Source organism: Phyllobates terribilis, unplaced genomic scaffold, assembly GCF_046119375.1.
Source record: "Phyllobates terribilis strain yellow unplaced genomic scaffold, ASM4611937v1 Scaffold_1__5_contigs__length_1240528914, whole genome shotgun sequence".
Taxonomy (NCBI): Eukaryota; Metazoa; Chordata; class Amphibia; order Anura; family Dendrobatidae; genus Phyllobates; species Phyllobates terribilis.
This window is the reverse complement of record NW_027362761.1, coordinates 423,064,151-423,082,518: the sequence shown is the minus strand read 5'-3', so window position 1 is coordinate 423,082,518 and position 18,368 is coordinate 423,064,151. Positions and strand designations below refer to the sequence as shown.

The 18,368-nt window shown below is 43.4% G+C and overlaps 1 protein-coding gene across 5 annotated transcripts in view; it reads right to left on the bottom strand.

The window, feature by feature from the left end:
* Window positions 1-18,368, bottom strand: part of EPB41L4A (erythrocyte membrane protein band 4.1 like 4A) — a 334,648-nt gene that overhangs the window by 109,185 nt on the left and 207,095 nt on the right. For all 5 annotated transcript variants that reach the window (XM_073677363.1, XM_073677380.1, XM_073677398.1 and 2 more), the window contains one exon: window positions 17,036-17,156. In XM_073677363.1, the coding sequence (XP_073533464.1) occupies window positions 17,036-17,156 (121 nt within the window). The remainder of the gene's footprint in view (window positions 1-17,035; window positions 17,157-18,368) is intronic.

The following is an 18,368-nucleotide window of genomic DNA, read 5'->3' as shown; positions in this document are numbered from 1 at the left end:
GTCCAGGCTTGCTACAAAAGTTTGCAGTCACTTTATGTGACAACAGAATGCCGAATCAGTGTGCAGTGCACATTCGGTCACAATTTCCCAATGTGACCGCATTTATGAGATTTGCATACTTGCGGTCACGTGCCAACTAGACATGTTTGGCGTTGCTCAATACAAGTGAATTAAGAGAAGCCAGATGAGTCTAGTTGGCATGTGACTGCAAGCATGCAAATTATATAAATGTAGTCATGTGACCATCCGGTCCCAATGGGAATGTGGTCACGATTTGGCTGTCTGCAGTCTCGTAGTGACTGCAGATTTTGTCCCAGGCCCGGAATACCCCCTTTAACAAATTTATCTGCAGACCAGGAATTTCCACTAATGATGGCAATTTTACTACAGAATGAAATAAGGGCCTTTAAGCACAAAGAACGTTTGCTGTTAGATCCGACATTTACATAAGTAGCACACAGCACAGGTCACAGTAAGTACACCGCTTATCTTGCTCATCAGAGTCCCTTCACAGTACAGAACTGACAACACAATGAGCGGCAGACAAGAAGCAATCAGGAATGTTAGGTAAGCAATTAATCTAAACTGAGCAACTACAGAGACAAAAATAATTAAATCCTCTCTCAGGCAGCCAGTTTAGGCTTTCGTGACCAAGCCCTATTTTTCCAAATCTGACATGAGTCACTTTATGTAGTTTTGACCAATTGAATATGAGGTGGATTCTCATGTACCGACAAAAAAAGTGCGGCATTATTACAAAGCGTTTGGACACCGCAAAAATATGCTGCGTCCAAACAGCTGCTTGTTGCTGATCAGGGGGATGTAGCGGCTAACGAAAAAGATGTGAGCTGTTAATAATAGCCAGGGACCATGTATGCCTATTAGCACCTTCCTAGACTAAAAATAGCAGCTCACAGCTGCCCCAGAAATTACATGAATGGGAATGCTAATGAAGATTGGGTTTATGGGAGTAGCTGACACCTAGCTCTTTTGTTTGGTGATGAAAAGGTGTCAATCAGACCATTTCATCACCAAACCTAATTAAAGTAAAGAACACACAGACACAGAGCAAGCATTATTTGAAATACAACAGACACGTTCTTAAATTAACCAATATACTCACTTCAGTTCTGATGGTAATCCAAGGATTAATAAAGCAATGTCCCACGTTACTTTTCAAATAACTATTTAGCTCCAAAAAGCATTCATTTATGTACAAAAAAGCTTAAAAAAACACGGCAAAACGCATGTTTTTTTCCGCAGCGTTTTTCCTGCCAAGGAGATGCAGAAACACTACAGAAATTTCTGCTTCAAATCCGGAACGTGCGCACATACCCTAACAAGGAGCAAGGTGAAAACTCTTCTGAGATAAACTTCAATGCATGGACTATTGCAAAAACGCATCAAGATGGTCCCCAAGCGGTTTGTGATCATCTTCTATGGCCAAGAGAAGCAAATGTAGAACCTCTGAAGATCACATGTCATTACACCGGATATAACACACATACCCAAAAACATATATGGTTTTAGGCTATGTTCCCACATGTTGTGTTTTTTTTCAGTCAGAAATCTGCAGCAAAACTGATCTCTGGCAGGAAATCAACTGCGTCAAATCTGCAGGTTTTGCTGCGTTTTTTCCCGTGTTTTTTTCTGCTGATAAAACAGATTTTATTGAATCTATAGCAAGCAGACCAGGAAGTGATACAATCAGAGTCTCTGCTCCTACATTATGCTGCTCTCAGATTGGATTGCAATAACTTGGGTGACAGATTCCTTTTAAAGTGGATCTGTCACCAGATTTCACAATATAGATCTCTTACACCTGATGAGGCTGGCGTACTTACTTTAAAAATGGCTGTAAAATCCTTTATGAAAGTTGTCTAACCAGATATTCAAAGAAGCATGTTATGAGTCCCGGTTTTGTTAGACTAATAAAATTATAATTTTCGTATCAGGATTATACTGCCAATTTGATATGGATTTTCAAAGTAAGTACACCAGCATCATCAAGTCTAAGCAGATCTTTGTAACAATGCATGCGGTTTGGATTATAAAATCCGGTGACCGATCTACTTTAATATTTTGTCTTATTGAGAAGGTTAATAAAAGAATCCAGTATTCATTTTTCATTATTGTTCTTGCTCAGCTTATTAACAGGAGATACCAGACAGTATATTATTCTGTCAACAGAGAAACACGTGGATGTCTGGACATATTAGGAAACAAAATGAAAAATGTTGTAAACTACATATGCCATGTTTCAGAGTAATGAGAGACGACATATTGTAGGCGCCTCCAGAACGTATCTCATAAACATTGCTTCATTAGTCCATCGCAGTCTTTTAAAATGCTCACCTCAATATTCCACCATGTAAAGTGCTACAGAGGATGGAAGCACAATAGAAGTAATCATACCTTGGCCGCAGACATTAGATTGAGGGCGGTGATAAGTTGCCATGGATTCTTAGAGAAAAAAAACAGATTGCTATTCTATAAGATAATTGGAGTCAGTTGTGTCTTCCAGCCATATACAGGAAAAAAAACTTGTACACAGCAAAGCCTACATAAAGAGCTGTAGGCACCCTGCGTGTCACCATATGGTGCGCCAAAGTCAAGGTATGGTCTGTAATATGACATCTTTAGTCACACAGGGATATAGTAGGTTCCTATAAAAGCTTATAGGCTTCATAATATAGCTCTATAAAACTCAGGAGGTTGTATGAACTGTTACACTTATGTATTTAAGAGCTAAAGTGCTCAACTAGTCAAACTAAGTTCTAATGTCAATCAAATCTCTTTCAATCAAAACTTTTTCACAGCCAAAATGTTGATCATACATAGTCAATAAATTTTAGATTAGTTTCCCAAGTGGGTGTTATCAGATAGTTTTCACGAGGGGTGTGTATTTCTTCACCCTGTATGATGCTGACCAATCATAAGCAGGTAGCAACACACAGCAGAAAAAAAAAAAAAAAAACGCCACCAGAGTAGCTTAGAGCAGGATTCTTGGGGTACGAGATGTGTTCACACTTAGGCTATGTGCCCACGATGCAGAAATGAAGCAGAAAATTTCTGCAGCATTTCTGCATCTCCCTGGTAGAAAAAACGCATGCAGATTGTGCATGCGTTTTTCCTGCAGAATACATGCGGATCCACATGCGGATTCACATGCGTTTCTGCATGCAGATTGACAAGCGCTTTCCATGCGATAGCATCACTTGGAAAGTGCTTGACAAGTAGGTCACACTGTATAAATCCATGCAAACAGCATGGATTTATACAGTGTGAACCGTAAAAATTAAAACAAATAAAGCTATACTCACCCCCGAGGCCCCGGCGTGGCTGCAGCGCTCGTTCCCGTCTGGTTCCCGGCTGCCGGCATATCGCGAGACAGAGCGGTGAAGGGCCTGCGGTCACATGACTGTGACGTCACCGCAGGTCCTCAAGCGATGCCAGCATTCAGAGAGAAGCCGCCGGACAGGTGAGTATAAACTTTATTTGTTATTTTATTCTTTTTTTACAGGTACAATGGTACCCAGGTCTGGATGAGAGTCTCCTCTCCTCCAGAACTGGGTACCATCCGCACATAGAGACGCATAGAAGCCGCTTGTAGAAATGTACAGTCGCGGTTTCTATGCGTTTCAATGCAAGTCAATGGCGGGAGTTCCGCTGCACTTCCGCAAAATTAAATGACATGCTGCGAATTTTTGTACACAGCATTAACGCTGCGGAAAAATCCGCAGCATGTGCATAGAACATGCGGAATCCCCTTGGGGACCATGTGGGGCGGATTACCTAGCGTTTAACAAGCGTTTACGCTGCGGAAATTCCGCAGCATAAACGCTTGAAAAACGCTACGTGGGCAGTATTCCAATTTTAGCAATTTTTTTTTGTAGATTTAAAAAAAATATACAATTTTTTGAGAAAATAAATTAGGCACTTGCAAATTTGCCCATTTTAGATGGTGGAATTAACCCCTCAATAGAACTTTGCACGCGGTCTGCACATGCCCTGCTTACGAGAGGTGACGGGTTGTTGCTGCTGCCGACATTTATAATTTCTTTTAAAGAGTAGATCAGCTGACGAACAAGCATTTGCTTCTTTGTGGCAATCAACAACCATGTTTGCAAAGGTCAAAGATCGGTCAATTATCAGCCTGTGTTTTTTATAGCATGATTACATATGTTTTTTTTCTTGGTGCCATTTCCTCGCATTTCTCAATGAGGAGGTAATTTCCTTTTTTGTTGCCCTTTATATTTTGTGCAATCTTTCCTTTTTTCCATTGTTGATGAAAGCTTGGGATGGGCTGAAACGCGTCCTGTGTGTTAATTAGATTAAAGTCTTATTCATCAGTACGTGAGTGCTGGGACTTCATTGGATATTACATATGTATTTTCCATGGGCATCACTTGAGTTTACCGAGAGACAATCTATGTTGGGATTGTGCAAAACACGCTATGCATGTGTCCATCACATGATCTGGACTGGTTTATAGGTGGTAATTAATGATGAGCGCAAGTGTTCGTTACTAGAGTTTGCCTAGGGTGCTTGGGTGTGCACAGAGAATCGCGGGTGCTCAGGTGACATGTTCAAGTCCCTGCGTGAATGTATACACGGGCAATCCCCGCATGTTTTGTGGCTGTCTAACAGCTGGGAAACAGGTGGTCGCAGGGACTCGAACAGGTCACTCGAGCACCCAGGATACTCTGTGCACACCCGAGCACCCTAGGCAAACTCGAGTAACGAGAACTTGCGCTCATTACTAGTGGTAAAGAATAATGGTTACTACTAAATTCCGCCAAGCAAAGATCTTAAAAAGACAAGAGGGATTGATACAGAAAATATTTTGAAAAAAGTATAACTTTTCATTTATGAGCTAAAACTGTAATCCACTTGCATCATATTTCTTATTTTTCACCTCCAAATTCTCTTTTCTAGGACGATTGAAACTCAACTTCATTTTCAGAGTGTATGTCAAATTTAGAAAGGCACCTTTATACCCTATATAATTAAGCATAAGAACAAAAGTGCCAGTATTCCATGTAGTTTACTAAGAAGTCCTTATTTTTACCCAGGAAAACCATGCCATCCATGAATCAACACTGCCATACTAACAAATGCTTGTATAGCCCACTAATGCTTCAACAATATCCTTGATGTAGGCGTCAGATCTGGGAGCAGAAAATACATTCTTTATGAGTGTGAACGTTATTCTTTGTTTCCACGTGAAGGTGACCTGTGAAAGGTCAGTGAAAGTGAGCGATTAGTATGCAGAGCACTAGCCAGGAGGCGCACCCTGCATCACCGGAGGTCCTGCAACTCATGTTAAAGTATTAAAAAAATAAAGATGAAAATCTAAAAAGTAAAAAAAAAAAAAAAAAAAACAGCTAGGCAGATAAAGCTTTATAGTTTGATACACTATATTTCATGAAGATGTCTTTATTCCTTTATGGATGTTAAAAATAAACATTAATTCATTCACTTTATGCCAAAGTCCTCATCAACAATATAAAAAGTCATACGATAGTCCCAGTATTTATTGTGTCCACGGTGACTAAGGCTTTTGGCATTACCAAGTCAAGAAAGGTATCACAAGTACTAGAATTGCCGGATGTGACCTCGGAGGAATCCTACACATGTCATCTGTAATGTCACACAGAGCACACATCATGTTCTCCCATAATTATTGTAGGAGTCTAAGTTTACATCACCTTGGTCAATAAAGTCTAGCAATAACGTATGTGCACAAGGGAAGGGAATGCCGAGTGCAGATTTGGCCATCGAATATCCAAAGTGAAATATAGCACTACGCATGCGGATAAGATTTTAACAAATTTTTATATGCAGAAATTGATCTGTGTTCTGTCATTAATCCACATTATGTCAATTTCAGATGTTTCCTGTGGATTTAAACTGACCGCACAATCTGCATGTTACGCAGTTATGGATTCACAGTGAATTTTTCATTACATCAGGACCTGGCCTTAAACATTTTTATATTATGGTATATTTACAAGCCTGAAACATACAGCAGGACTTAACTTTATTGAAGAAATAAAATGGTATTTAACAAATGTTTGATCATATTTTCTGCAACACAAACCTTTGTATGTCTGGAGGAGCTACCATGTAGCAACACATGGGGAGTGGTTGCAACGTAATAAGGTCGGACAGCCAAAACCACAACAATCCCAAAAGTGAAGGAACTGCAGTGCTAGTTAATTTTATAGCTTTTTTTCTGCACAATAGTGCCCCTGTCCACCCAGGTCTATTCACTTGAATAAAGCTGTAAAGAAGTTTTCTGCATAGAGGATGGACAAGAGCTTGGATATCATGTGTGTACTCGCCAAATCAAGCATACATGTGTATAGGGGTTGCAGGAGAGATAGCTGCTGGACTAACAAGCTTTAACCCCTTCAGGACCCAGCCTATTTTGACCCTAAAGACCTTGGCATTTTTGTCAATTCTGACCAGTGTCCCTTTACGAAGTAAAAACTCTGGAACACTTCAACGGATCCTAGCGATTCTGAGATTGTTTTTTCGTGACATATTGGGCTTCATGTTAGTATTAAATTTAGGTCGATAATATTTGCGTTTATTTGTGAAAAAATCAAAAATATGGGAAAAATTTTGAAAATTTTGCAATTTTCAAATTTTGAATTTTTATTCTGCTAAACTAGAGAGTGATGTGACACAAAATAGTTAATAAATAACATTTCCCACATGTCTACTTTACATCAGCACAATTTTTGAAAAAAAAAAAATTTTTGGTAGGAAGTTAGAAGGGTTCAAAGTTCATCAGCAAATTTTCTTTTTTCCAGCAAAATTTGCAAAGCCATTTTTTTTAGTGACCACATCACATTTGAAGTCCCTTTGAGGGGTGTACATGACAGAAAACACCCAAAAGTGACACCATTCCAAAAACTGCACCCCTCAAGCTACTCAAAACTACATTCAAGAAGATTATTAACCCTTCAGGTGCATCACAGGAACTAAAGCCACATGGAAGAAAAAAATGAACATTTTTATTTTTCTAACAAAAATTTTCTTTTAGCCTAAATTTTTTAATTTTCACATGGGTAACAGGATAAAATGCATCCTAAAATTTGTTGGTCAATTTCTCCTTAGTACACTGATACCTCATATGTGGTCATAAACCACTGTTTGGGCACACGGCAGGGCTCAGAAGGGAAGGAGCGCCATTTTACTTTTTGAATGGAAAATTAGCTCCAAAAGTCAAATTGCGCTCCTTCTCTTCTGAGCCCTGTCATGTGCCCAAACAGTGGTTTACGACCACATATGAGGTATCAGTGTACTCAGGAGAAATTGACCAATACATTTTAGGATGCATTTTATCCTGTTACCCATGTGAAAATTAAAAAATTTAGGCTAAAAGAAAATTTTTGTGAAAAAAAAAGTACTTTTTTGTTTTCACAGATCATTTTGTGAAGCACCTGGGGGTTCCAAGTGCTCACTATGCATCTAGATAGGTGCCTTGGGGGGTCTAGTTTCCAAAGTGGGGTCACTTGTGGGGGAGCTCCACTGTTTAGGCACATTAGGGGCTCTCCAAACGCAACATGGTGTCCGCTAACAATTTGAGCCGATTTTCCATTCAATTTGTTAGCGGACACCATGTCGCGTTTGGAGAGCCGCTGTGTGGCCAAACATTGGAGCTCCCCCACAAGTGACCCCATTTTGGAAACTAGACCCCCCAAGGCACCTATCTAGATGCACAGTGAGCACTTGGAACCCCCAGGTCATTCACAAATTAATCCGTAAAAATAAAAAAGTGTTTTTTTTTCCACTTTTTCATTTTTATGAATCAATTTGTGAAGCACCTGGGGGTTCCAAGTGCTCACTATGCATCTAGATAGGTGCCTTTGGGGGTCTAGTTTCCAAAATGGGGTCACTTGTGGGGGAGCTCCAATGTTTGGGCACACAGCGGCTCTCCAAAAGCAACATGGTGTCCGCTAACAAATTGTCGGCTCAAATTGTTAGAAGACACCATGTTGCGTTTGGAGAGCCGCTGTGTGGCCAAACATTGGAGCTCCCCCACAAGTGACCCCATTTTGGAAACTAGACCCCCCAAGGCACCTATCTAGATGCATAGTGAGCACTTGGAACCCCCAGGTCCTTCACAAATTAATCCGTAAAAATAAAAAAGTGTTTTTTTTTCCACTTTTTCATTTTTATGAATCAATTTGTGAAGCACCTGGGGGTTCCAAGTGCTCACTATGCATCTAGATAGGTGCCTTGGGGGGTCTAGTTTCCAAAATGGGGTCACTTGTTGGGGAGCTCCAATGTTTGGGCACACAGCGGCTCTCCAAAAGCAACATGGTGTCCGCTAACAAATTGTCGGCTCAAATTGTTAGAAGACACCATGTTGCGTTTGGAGAGCCGCTGTGTGGCCAAACATTGGAGCTCCCCCACAAGTGACCCCATTTTGGAAACTAGACCCCCCAAGGCACCTATCTAGATGCATAGTGAGCACTTGGAACCCCCAGATCCTTCACAAATTAATCCGTAAAAATAAAAAAGTGTTTTTTTTTCCACTTTTTCATTTTTATGAATCAATTTGTGAAGCACCTGGGGGTTTCAAGTGCTCACTATGCATCTAGATAGGTGCCTTGGGGGGTCTAGTTTCCAAAATGGGGTCACTTGTTGGGGAGCTCCAATGTTTGGGCACACAGGGACTCTCCAAACGCAACATGGTTCCAATTTGTTAGTGGACACCATTGTGTAGTGTATGTCAGGTTGGTGTGCGGTGTGGTATATTGTAGTGTATACACCACACACACTACAACACACACACCAACCTGACATAGCCTACTAAGCTGAGTACGCCCTAGACTGGGATGAGTGGGACGGGCGGGACATTTTGTGTGCTGTGTGCGTGTGTAAAAAAAAAAAAAAAAAAAAAAAAAAAAAATCTAAACTTTATTATAGTGTGAGTGTACGTGTGTGTGTGTGTGTGCTTGGTGTAACCTTCTGCAGTCACGTGTGGGGGCTGTCAGGCGTAGGGGGGCTGTCAGGCGTAGGGGGGCTGTCAGGCGTAGGGGGGCTGTCAGGCGTAGGGGGGCTGTCAGGCGTAGGGGGCTGTCAGGCGTAGGGGGGCTGTCAGGCGTAGGGGGGCTGTCAGGCGTAGGGGGCTGTCAGGCGTAGGGGGCTGTCAGGCGTAGGGGGGGGGCTGAAGAGATGGAGGAGCCAGCAGCTGCAGCAAGGGGGGTGATCACTGGGGCAGGAGCCGGCAGTAGCAAGGGGGGTGATCACTGGGGCAGGAGCCGGCAGCAGCAAGGGGGGTGATCACTGGGGCAGGAGCCGGCAGCAGCAAGGGGGGTGATCACTGGGTTTGCGGGGGGGGGGGGATGATCACTGGGATGGGGGGGTGCACACTGGGGATGGGGAGTGAACACTGGAGACAGGGGGGGTGAACACTGGGGACAGGGGGGGGTGAACACTGGGGGGGTGAACACTGGGGTCAGGGGGGGTGAACACTGGGGACAGGGGGGGTGAACACTGGGGACAGGGGGGGTGAACACTGGGGACAGGGGGGGTGAACACTGGGGGAGGGGTGATTATTGGGAGGTGGGGGGTGATATCACTGGGACTGGGGGATGGTGGGTTTGATCACAGGAGCAGGGCATTTACACTGAGCCTGCTGCTGCTGTGATCACAGTCCACCGGCTGTCAGAAGGAGAGCAGCAGCCGGTGGATGAAGACGTGGGAGAGGGAGCAGAGGGAGCGGAGGTCGGGGTGCAGGTATGAAAGTGGAGGGGGGGTCGGGGGTGGAGGGGGGGGCAGGGTGGAGTGGAGGGGGGGTCGGGGGGGAGCGGGGGCAATACTACCTGATGCAGATCAGCGGCGGCAGCAGGCGATCAGCGGCGGCAGCAGGCGATCCACGGGGGGGCAGCTGCAGAGGGTCCACGGGGGGGCAGCAGCAGAGGGTCCACAGGAGGCAGCAGCAGAGGGTCCACAACGGCCGGCACCCGATCCATGGACGGGCAGTTGCGGCCATCATTAAAAACTCCCTCCACATCTGATTGGGGCTAGTATCCATGTGACGCTAGCCCCCCAATCAGATCTGGGGGGAGGGGGGGACAGAGGTGACACTCCCCCCAGCCAATGGCTGATGCTGTAAGCATCAGGCCATGCCCAGATTTAAATATTACACCAATTTTCATTGGTGAAATATTTAATTCATACCGATTGGCAGTTTCATTAAAAGTGAAAATGAAACAGCCAATCGGAGGGGTCCCAGGCACGGGGGGGTTAATCCACCCCCCGGGGGGTCGACTTCAGGATGTCCAGTTGCAGTAGCAACTGTGACACCTGAGCGACCCCGCTCGCAGGCGCTGCAGGGGGTCTTTCCCTCCATGTCACAGACGCTGTGACATGGGTCGGGAACGAACTGTTTTCCATGTCACAAACGGTGTGACACGGGTCGGGAAGGGGTTAAAGGGAACCTATTCATTAGAGTCATGCTGCCCTAAACACAGGCAGCATGAAGCAGAGCCTAGCTGTGGATTGCAGCAAGGTATGGTTTTCTCTGAAACGCCAGAGAAAATATAGTTTCAAGAGCCAACTGGGGGAATATGGAGAGAAGAGACTAGTTCTGCGCAGCCAATGGCCATCGTCTTCCTGCTTTGCTGCAGGTGATTGACAAGTGTTTCCCCATGTACAGACATGGGAGCGACGTGTCAATCAGTAAGACCGATGCAGGAAGAATCCGTGCAGGGTTGTGCTGGACTAGTTTAGTCTCTCCCTATAGTTCCCGGCCAGATGTTCACACTATGTTTTGCCTGAAACACAGGAATATTTCAGAGAGAAACATAACTGGCTGCAATCACACAGACAGGCTCTGATTCATGCTGCCCATGGTTTGGGGAACATGAATCAACCGACAGGTTTCCTTTATGGGCAGTTTAAATCTCGGAGATAAATGGAGGAGATAAAACACTAACTTGTATAATAACCACAGTTCACACATTACATTTTTATCTAAACATAAATCAAAGTTCATCTACACAGAAATATTCTGCTATTGTAGTAAAATAAACTAAAGAAGGAGATTTTGCTTGTTTTGCAGCAGGAAAACTAAAAACTGTTGACCTTTTATACCATTATCATCTATTGCCTACATGCAGTTATTAACTATGGTCTCTTACAGTCAAAATACAAAGGTAAATAGTAATTTGTGATGTATCACCAAATTAACCATGTTGAATTGGACACATGATTTAATAGTGGCTGCAGAGCGGAATAAAACTTTTCAATTTTGCCTCTCTGTTGCAGAAATATTAGAAATTAAAGTATTTGGCACCTACAGATTTAACTTTGGTTAAGTACAAGTTGGTGTTATTAGATAGTTTTCACTAGAGGCGTGTACTTCTTCTCCCTGTGTGAGGCTGACCAATCAAAAGCAGGTAGCAACACACAGCAGAAAAAGAACACGCCTCCACAGTAGCTCAGAGCAGGTTTCTTAGGGTGTGAGATGTGATCACACTTATATCCGCTATGCTGAATCATATTGTACTTGCTCGGCAGTGATATCAGATTAGGGCTGTCATTATATTTCATAAAGGAGCAGCCTGTTTGTTCTGGACTACTACTGCCTGATATGTAATGACAGCCTGCTGTCATCTTACTACAGAGCCAGCCCAAGTTGATCACTGGAGACAAAAGTGTGATTACTGACACATTTCTGGAGAGGCAGTCTGAGGTGAAGGGCAATATAACAGAGGTGATAGTGCTATGAGAAGAGGAGTAGACCCGATAGAAGGGTTTGTAATGTGACACAGCTAAACTCTGATAAGTTGGACTTGAAAGTGAACTCACTAGGTACAAAATCCTTTGATTGCTAATATCTCTGCAAAGGAAAGACTAAAAAAAAAAATAAAGAAAGTTTTATTCCACTCTGCAGCCACTATTGCTCCGTGTATCCAGTTCAACATGAAAAATTTGGTGAAAGGTCCTCTTCAAAAAGCTACTATATTCTGTGCAGGGCAAATATGGGAATTGCTATTTGTTTGGATATTTATTCCCATGTGTCTGGTAGTAGAAGATAAACTATTAATGTGCCAAAAAAGTCCTGTGCCAAGTTGTGCCAATCAAGAAATAAATATATCTCCTAAACCCCTCAAGCACTAAATGCAATAAGTCTAGATGTTTAATATTGCAAGAACAGAGAATGGTAACAAGCTTCATAAAAAAAAAACATGCAAAAAAAAAAAAAAGTATTGAAAAAAACAGAATGTCACATGCTCACAATCAAATCAATACACATCAAAAAAAGAGGTGAAGCGGAGGTGAGCACATAGCTACAGGCAGTAATGGATATTGTGTCAAGTTTTCCAACTCTCCCAGTTCAGACTTCTAACAATGACGGTAATTAGTCTGCAGAGTACAGCAAAGAATGAGTGGCCAATGTAACCAGACAGCAAGTCAAAATTAGCTACACACATACATTACTGGTCGAGTTGGAACCCCAGGACTTGGGGTCTCTCTCTGCACCAGTGGTATGCCCACCCCTGATTATATTATACAGAGTATACATATATATCAGTAGATTTATTCTCAACACTTTCCTATAACAGTTTAAGAAAAATCCTCCATATCATAGCAAAAAATACAAATGCAAACAATAATTTCTGCAGAAAGTTACATTTTTAATTTGATAATCATGCTTCATCATAGTAAACAGAAAAAAAGCTGCATTTCCGGCCATCACTTTTTAAAGTTTTACAGGTCAGTAATAATAATGGATGTACACTGCTCAAAAAAATAAAGGAAACACTTAAACAACACAATGTAACTCCAAGTCAATAACACTTCTGTGAAATCTACCTGTCCAGTTATAAAGCAGCACTGATTGTGAATCAATTTCTCCTGCTGTTGTGCAAATGGAACAGACAACTGGTAGAAATGATCGGCAATTAGCAAGAAACCCCCTATAAAGGAGTGGTTCTGCAGGTGGTGACCACAGACCATTTCTCTGCTCTCATCCTTTTTGGCTGTTGTTTTGGTCACTTTTTCATTTTGCCATTACTCTCACCTCTAGAGGTACAGTAGCATGAGGCGGTGTCTACAGTACAACCCACAGAAATAGCTCAGGTAGTGCTGTTCATCCAGGATGGCACATCAATGCGAGCTGTGGCAAGAAGGGTAGCTGTGTCTGTCAGCACAGTGTCCAGAGCATGGAGCAGATACCAGGAGATGTGGAGGGGGCCATAGGAGGGCAATAACCCAGCAGCAGGACAGATACCTCCTACTTTGTGCAAGGAGGAACAGGAGGAGCACTGCCAGAGCCCTGCAAAATGACCTCCAGCAGGCCACAAATGTGCATGTGTCTGCACAAACTGTTAGAAACAGACTCCATGAGGATGTGTGGCACCCCAGGGGTCTGGTTGCCACAGTAATAGAAATATTATGTCTGGGAGCAAGTGGGAGGTTTCTCTGGTCATGAGCCCTAAGCATGCAACACGGCCCACCCAGACCTGGGAGGGGAGGAATCTGCCCTTATAAACTGGGTCTGGGGCGGGATTAGGGAGTGAAGTCCCAGACAGAGACGCAGTCAAGTCTGGAGGACAGCAGACACAGGGAAAGTGACAACAGGAGCTCTGTAGGAGCAGGAGCGAGTGCCAGAGGCTGGAAGCTAGAAAGCTCGCCTTGGCTAAAGACACTAAACCCGGACACGGAGTCCGAGGCTGTGGGGACATCCAGGTCCAGCAGCAGAATCCAACCGGCAGGGGATTCCATGTCCTCTGGCCATAGAAGCCCGGAGGCACGGTCACAAGCAAGGGACCAGCACCGCCATCGTGAAGCGGAGGCTAACGGAAGGCCCCAAGTCACCGGCCATACGGGTGAGCACCACACGGTATACTCAGGGACGTGGGCTACTTCTACCCGCATAGAGCAAGGTAGCCAGGAAAGAGTGCAGATAGTCGGGGAGGCCTACAACTTCATCTGGCCAGGGGAGATCCTACTTGCTTACAGACTGACCAGGCCCCTACTGCTAACCAGTACTCCCGGGAGGGTCTGCGTTATTCCATCAGTAAAGACCCTGAACTGCACCACACGTCTCTGTGTTTCATCGCCGCACCAGCACCATCAGTACTGGGACGCTCACACCATCACTCCCATCATCCACACTAGCTGCCCTGAAGCAATACTTCTCCCGTGGGGAGTTATCCCATACTTGGCTGCGCATACAACATCAGCTTCAGCGGTCTGCAGCGCAGCGGCGGTCCCCACTGACCGCAATCCACGGGTGGCGTAGTCGGACATTTGTTATCACACTCAGACTGCCACTGGTTTGACCGCCCTGGGCACGGACCGGGTCACAGCCACGGAGGACTACAACCCCCAGCGATCCGGCTCCGGGTATCCCCTGCACAGCACAGGCCCAGGGGGCGCGTCAGATGGTATGAGGGCCCGACGTCCACAGATGGGGGTTGTGCTCACAGCCCAACACCGTGCAGGATGCTTGGCATTTGCCACAGAACACCAGGATTGGCAAAGTCGCCACTGGCACCCTGTGCTCTTCACAGATGAAAGCAGATTCACACTGAGCACATGTGACAGACGTGAGAGTCTGGAGACGCCGTGGAGAGCAATCTGATGCCTGCAACATCCTTCAGCATGACCGGTTTGGCACTGGGTCAGTAATGGTGTGGGGTGGCATTTCTTTGGAGGGCCACACTGCCCTCCATGTGCTCGCGCCAGAGGTAGCCTGACTGCCATTGGGTACCGAGATGAGATCCTCAGACCCCTTGTGAGACCATATGCTGGTGCGGTTGGCCCTGGGTTCCTAATGCAGGACAATGCCAGACCTCATGTGGCTGGAGTGTGTCAGCAGTTCCTGCAAGATGAAGGCATTGAAGCTATGGACTGGCCCCCCGTTCCCCAGACCTGAATCCGATTGAGCACATCTGGGACATCATGTCTCGCTCCATCCATCAACGTCACATTGCACCACAGACTGTCCAGGAGTTGGCGGATGCTTTAGTCCAGGTCTGGGAGGAGATCTCACAGGAGACCATCCGCAACCTCATCAGGAGCATGCCCAGGCGTTGTAGGGAGGTCATACAGGCACGTGGAGGCCACACACAATACTGAGACTCATTTTGACTTGTTTTAAGGACATTACATCAAAGTTGGATCAGCCTGTAGTGTGTTTTTCCACTTTAATTTTGGGGGTGACTCCAAATCCAGGCCTCCATTGGTTAATAAGTTTGATTTCCATTGATGATTTTTGTGTGATTTTGTTGTCAGCACATTCAGCTTTGCACAGAACAAAGTATTCAATGAGAATATTTCATTCATTCAGATCTAGGATGGGTTATTTGAGTGTTCCCTTTATTTTTTGAGCAGTGTATTTGTTAAATATGAACGGATGCAAAATGAAATATTGAGTTCTGATGGCAAAAATACTCAAGAATTGAACAAAAAAAATACAATAATGCAAACAAAAAAAAAAGGTCTGTAAAATTGCTTTTTTTCTGGTATGCAAAGCTTTTATAAACGCCCCCATCATTTCTATTGACCAGAAGTGTGAATTGTTGTAAGCTCCGGCTGTGACAAGTGACACAGAATTCAGCCATTACAACCAGCAAGTTTAGGGGCAATAACCTTTGCTCCTCATAAAAATGTGTCAATATATTAACACTGTTTTATACACATTCTTGTCAGAGGCCAATAAATCTAAAAAGTCAACTTGTGAGAGCTGTTATATGGGCTACATTCAGGTCAGGGAGCCAGGGTTACACAGAAGTCATCACTTGTCAGTAAAGAAGAAACCTCCTGAAAGAACAGGACTCAAAAAAAAGGTGCACCTATAGGACGTGCATGTCATACAGGCCAACTGGTAATGGAAAAGCACCTGACATCTTTCAATGAAAACCTCTCTCATGCATACTCTTAAAAAGGATTTTCTGGTTTCAAAGAACCCCTGTCCACGAGCTGCAGTTTGTTTTACAAAACCAAACTGCGCTTCACTCACTCTCATCAGGTCCAGTGGTGAGTCTTCACCACCATTCTCAGTATCTATTATTGTCAGCACTGCTGACGTCACGCCGACAGTAGATGGCACAAGACACTCCAAGACACTGAGCTCAGTGATAATACATAATATAAGTAATGCAGAATATACAAACCAAAGAATACTCTGTAAGCACTAAGATATATGCAAACATTGAATATATGAAATTTTGAACTGCATTAAAGCTATATAGAATATATTTATAAAAAATTAAGGGAATTGGTCAATTCATGAGAACCCATCAGCCATGACAAGACGATCTTTCTTTGATGGGACCCCAAACCTAATATTTATCAAACATGTCTCTCCCGGGCTAAAAGCCTACAAATTTAAAGAAAATGTAGGATCCAGCCGAAATTAAAAACAGCCTTAAGCTTATGGTAGGAGTGCACAGTCAGTACCTTCATTTTCACATGTTTTTTTGCAGCATACTATTGGAGGATTTGACTGCCTCCTCTTCTGACTGAGCACTCCTCCCATCAGCCGAAGGCGGTTTTTAATTAAAGATGGATCCTACTTGCCCTTTACATTAGTAGACTTTTAGCCCGGAGAGGCATGTTTGATAACTATTAGGTTTGGGATCCTATCAAAGATAGGTTGCCTTGTCATGGCTGATGAGCCCTCATGAATTGGCCAATTTATGAGCCAAGTACCTTCATTTTTATAAGCATATTCTATATAACAGTAAAGCAGTTCAAATTTAATATCTTCAATGTTTACATACATCTTAGTGGTTACAGAGTACTGTTGTATTCTTTTGTTTGTATACGAAGCTCAATGATTGTCTGCACCGCCGATGATGTGAGATCAACACTACGGAGAATAACAGGCACAAGGAGCAGCAGCGGAGATTCATCGCTGGACCCTGCGGGGGAGATTGAGTAAAGCACAGTTTTGTTTTTTTAAACAAACTGCGCCAAGGGGAAGGGCTTATCTGAAACTCGAAAACCCCTTTAATTGGCACTACTAATGAAAATCACACATGATTGAAATACTTACATTAGTGTTTTATGTATACGTTCAATGGCTTCCTCCAGCTCTTCCTTCTGGTCAGGCACAAAACGATACTCAGATACATAACTAGAGAGGTTCTTATATGGATCATAGTCACCAAGTTCCGCTGCAAAAGAGAGAAGCCGCCATTAATGATTACGATATCACATTATGGGTCATCTTAATCTTGGAACCTCGGAGGAATTCAAATATGGAAGGCGGCTCAAAGAGGAAAAAGAAGCAGAAAGTCCTGTGAAGTTTGTGCAGGATACAATACATTCTTTCTATCTGTAAAAATGGGTTATACCAATAGAGGCCTGTCCCACAACAGCATCTATTAGAAGAACGAGACCCCTTCATGCATCGCTGTCAGAGAAGAGGCGGTCGCACAGTGGAAGGCAACAGGACCCCGATCTGAAGATAGATACATGTACCATTGGTAGGATCCGCGTCTACCATAAATGCATGGCATGATTTGTGGATATACCCTAAATATACAAAATGGGAATAGCCCTTTAATCAACATCAAGTAGCACAGCTAATTAACTATCCAATTTTAGGCAACGTTCACATTTTGGACGGTCTTGTTTTTTGTTCATGCAATTGTGGTAATCAAGGGTAAAACAATGCATTTTTAAGATGATAAAAACCCGCAACGCGTGAATGCATCATTGGGTCGTGTACACACGGTGTGTTACCAATGTGTTTTTTGGTCTGAAGAAGATGCATTTTTAGCTGGATTCACACAGATTGATAGAGGTGAAGTTGAACACATGAAAGCTAAAAGGTGTAAAAAAAAAATAGATAAATAAAAAAACAAGCTGTGTGTTAGTGATGGAAATTCAGACATTTCCATTGATTTATAAGTAATATTTCCAGAGACTTTATATATTTTATGTAGGGAATATGGGTATTAATGATGCTAACATATTACAGATATGGCATAGTTGCCTATTTATTTGGTATAACATTCCTGTAGCCTAGAAATAGGACACAAAGAAGACTCCAGCCAACACCAGCTTTTCCGCTGGGAAATCAGCCCTAAAACCTATTTCAAGAAAAAGATAGAGCTAAGCATTTTTAATGCATTTGTAAATGTTAGCTTTCCAGGACGTACAATAGTGAAGCTTATCATTACTTTCTGGAAGGACATTAATGAGAAATATATATATTAGTAGAAGAAGGTGCTGTGTGTATTTTTCTATCTCGGGCTAGATTTGCTCTATCTTGGGGATTGACATTTTAGCATATATGTTTGGCGGGAAGGGCCTTGAAGGTTGTCTGTGAGCGATAAAAACTCAACTTCAAAGTTCTATTTATTGTAAGAAAAGCTTTTTCA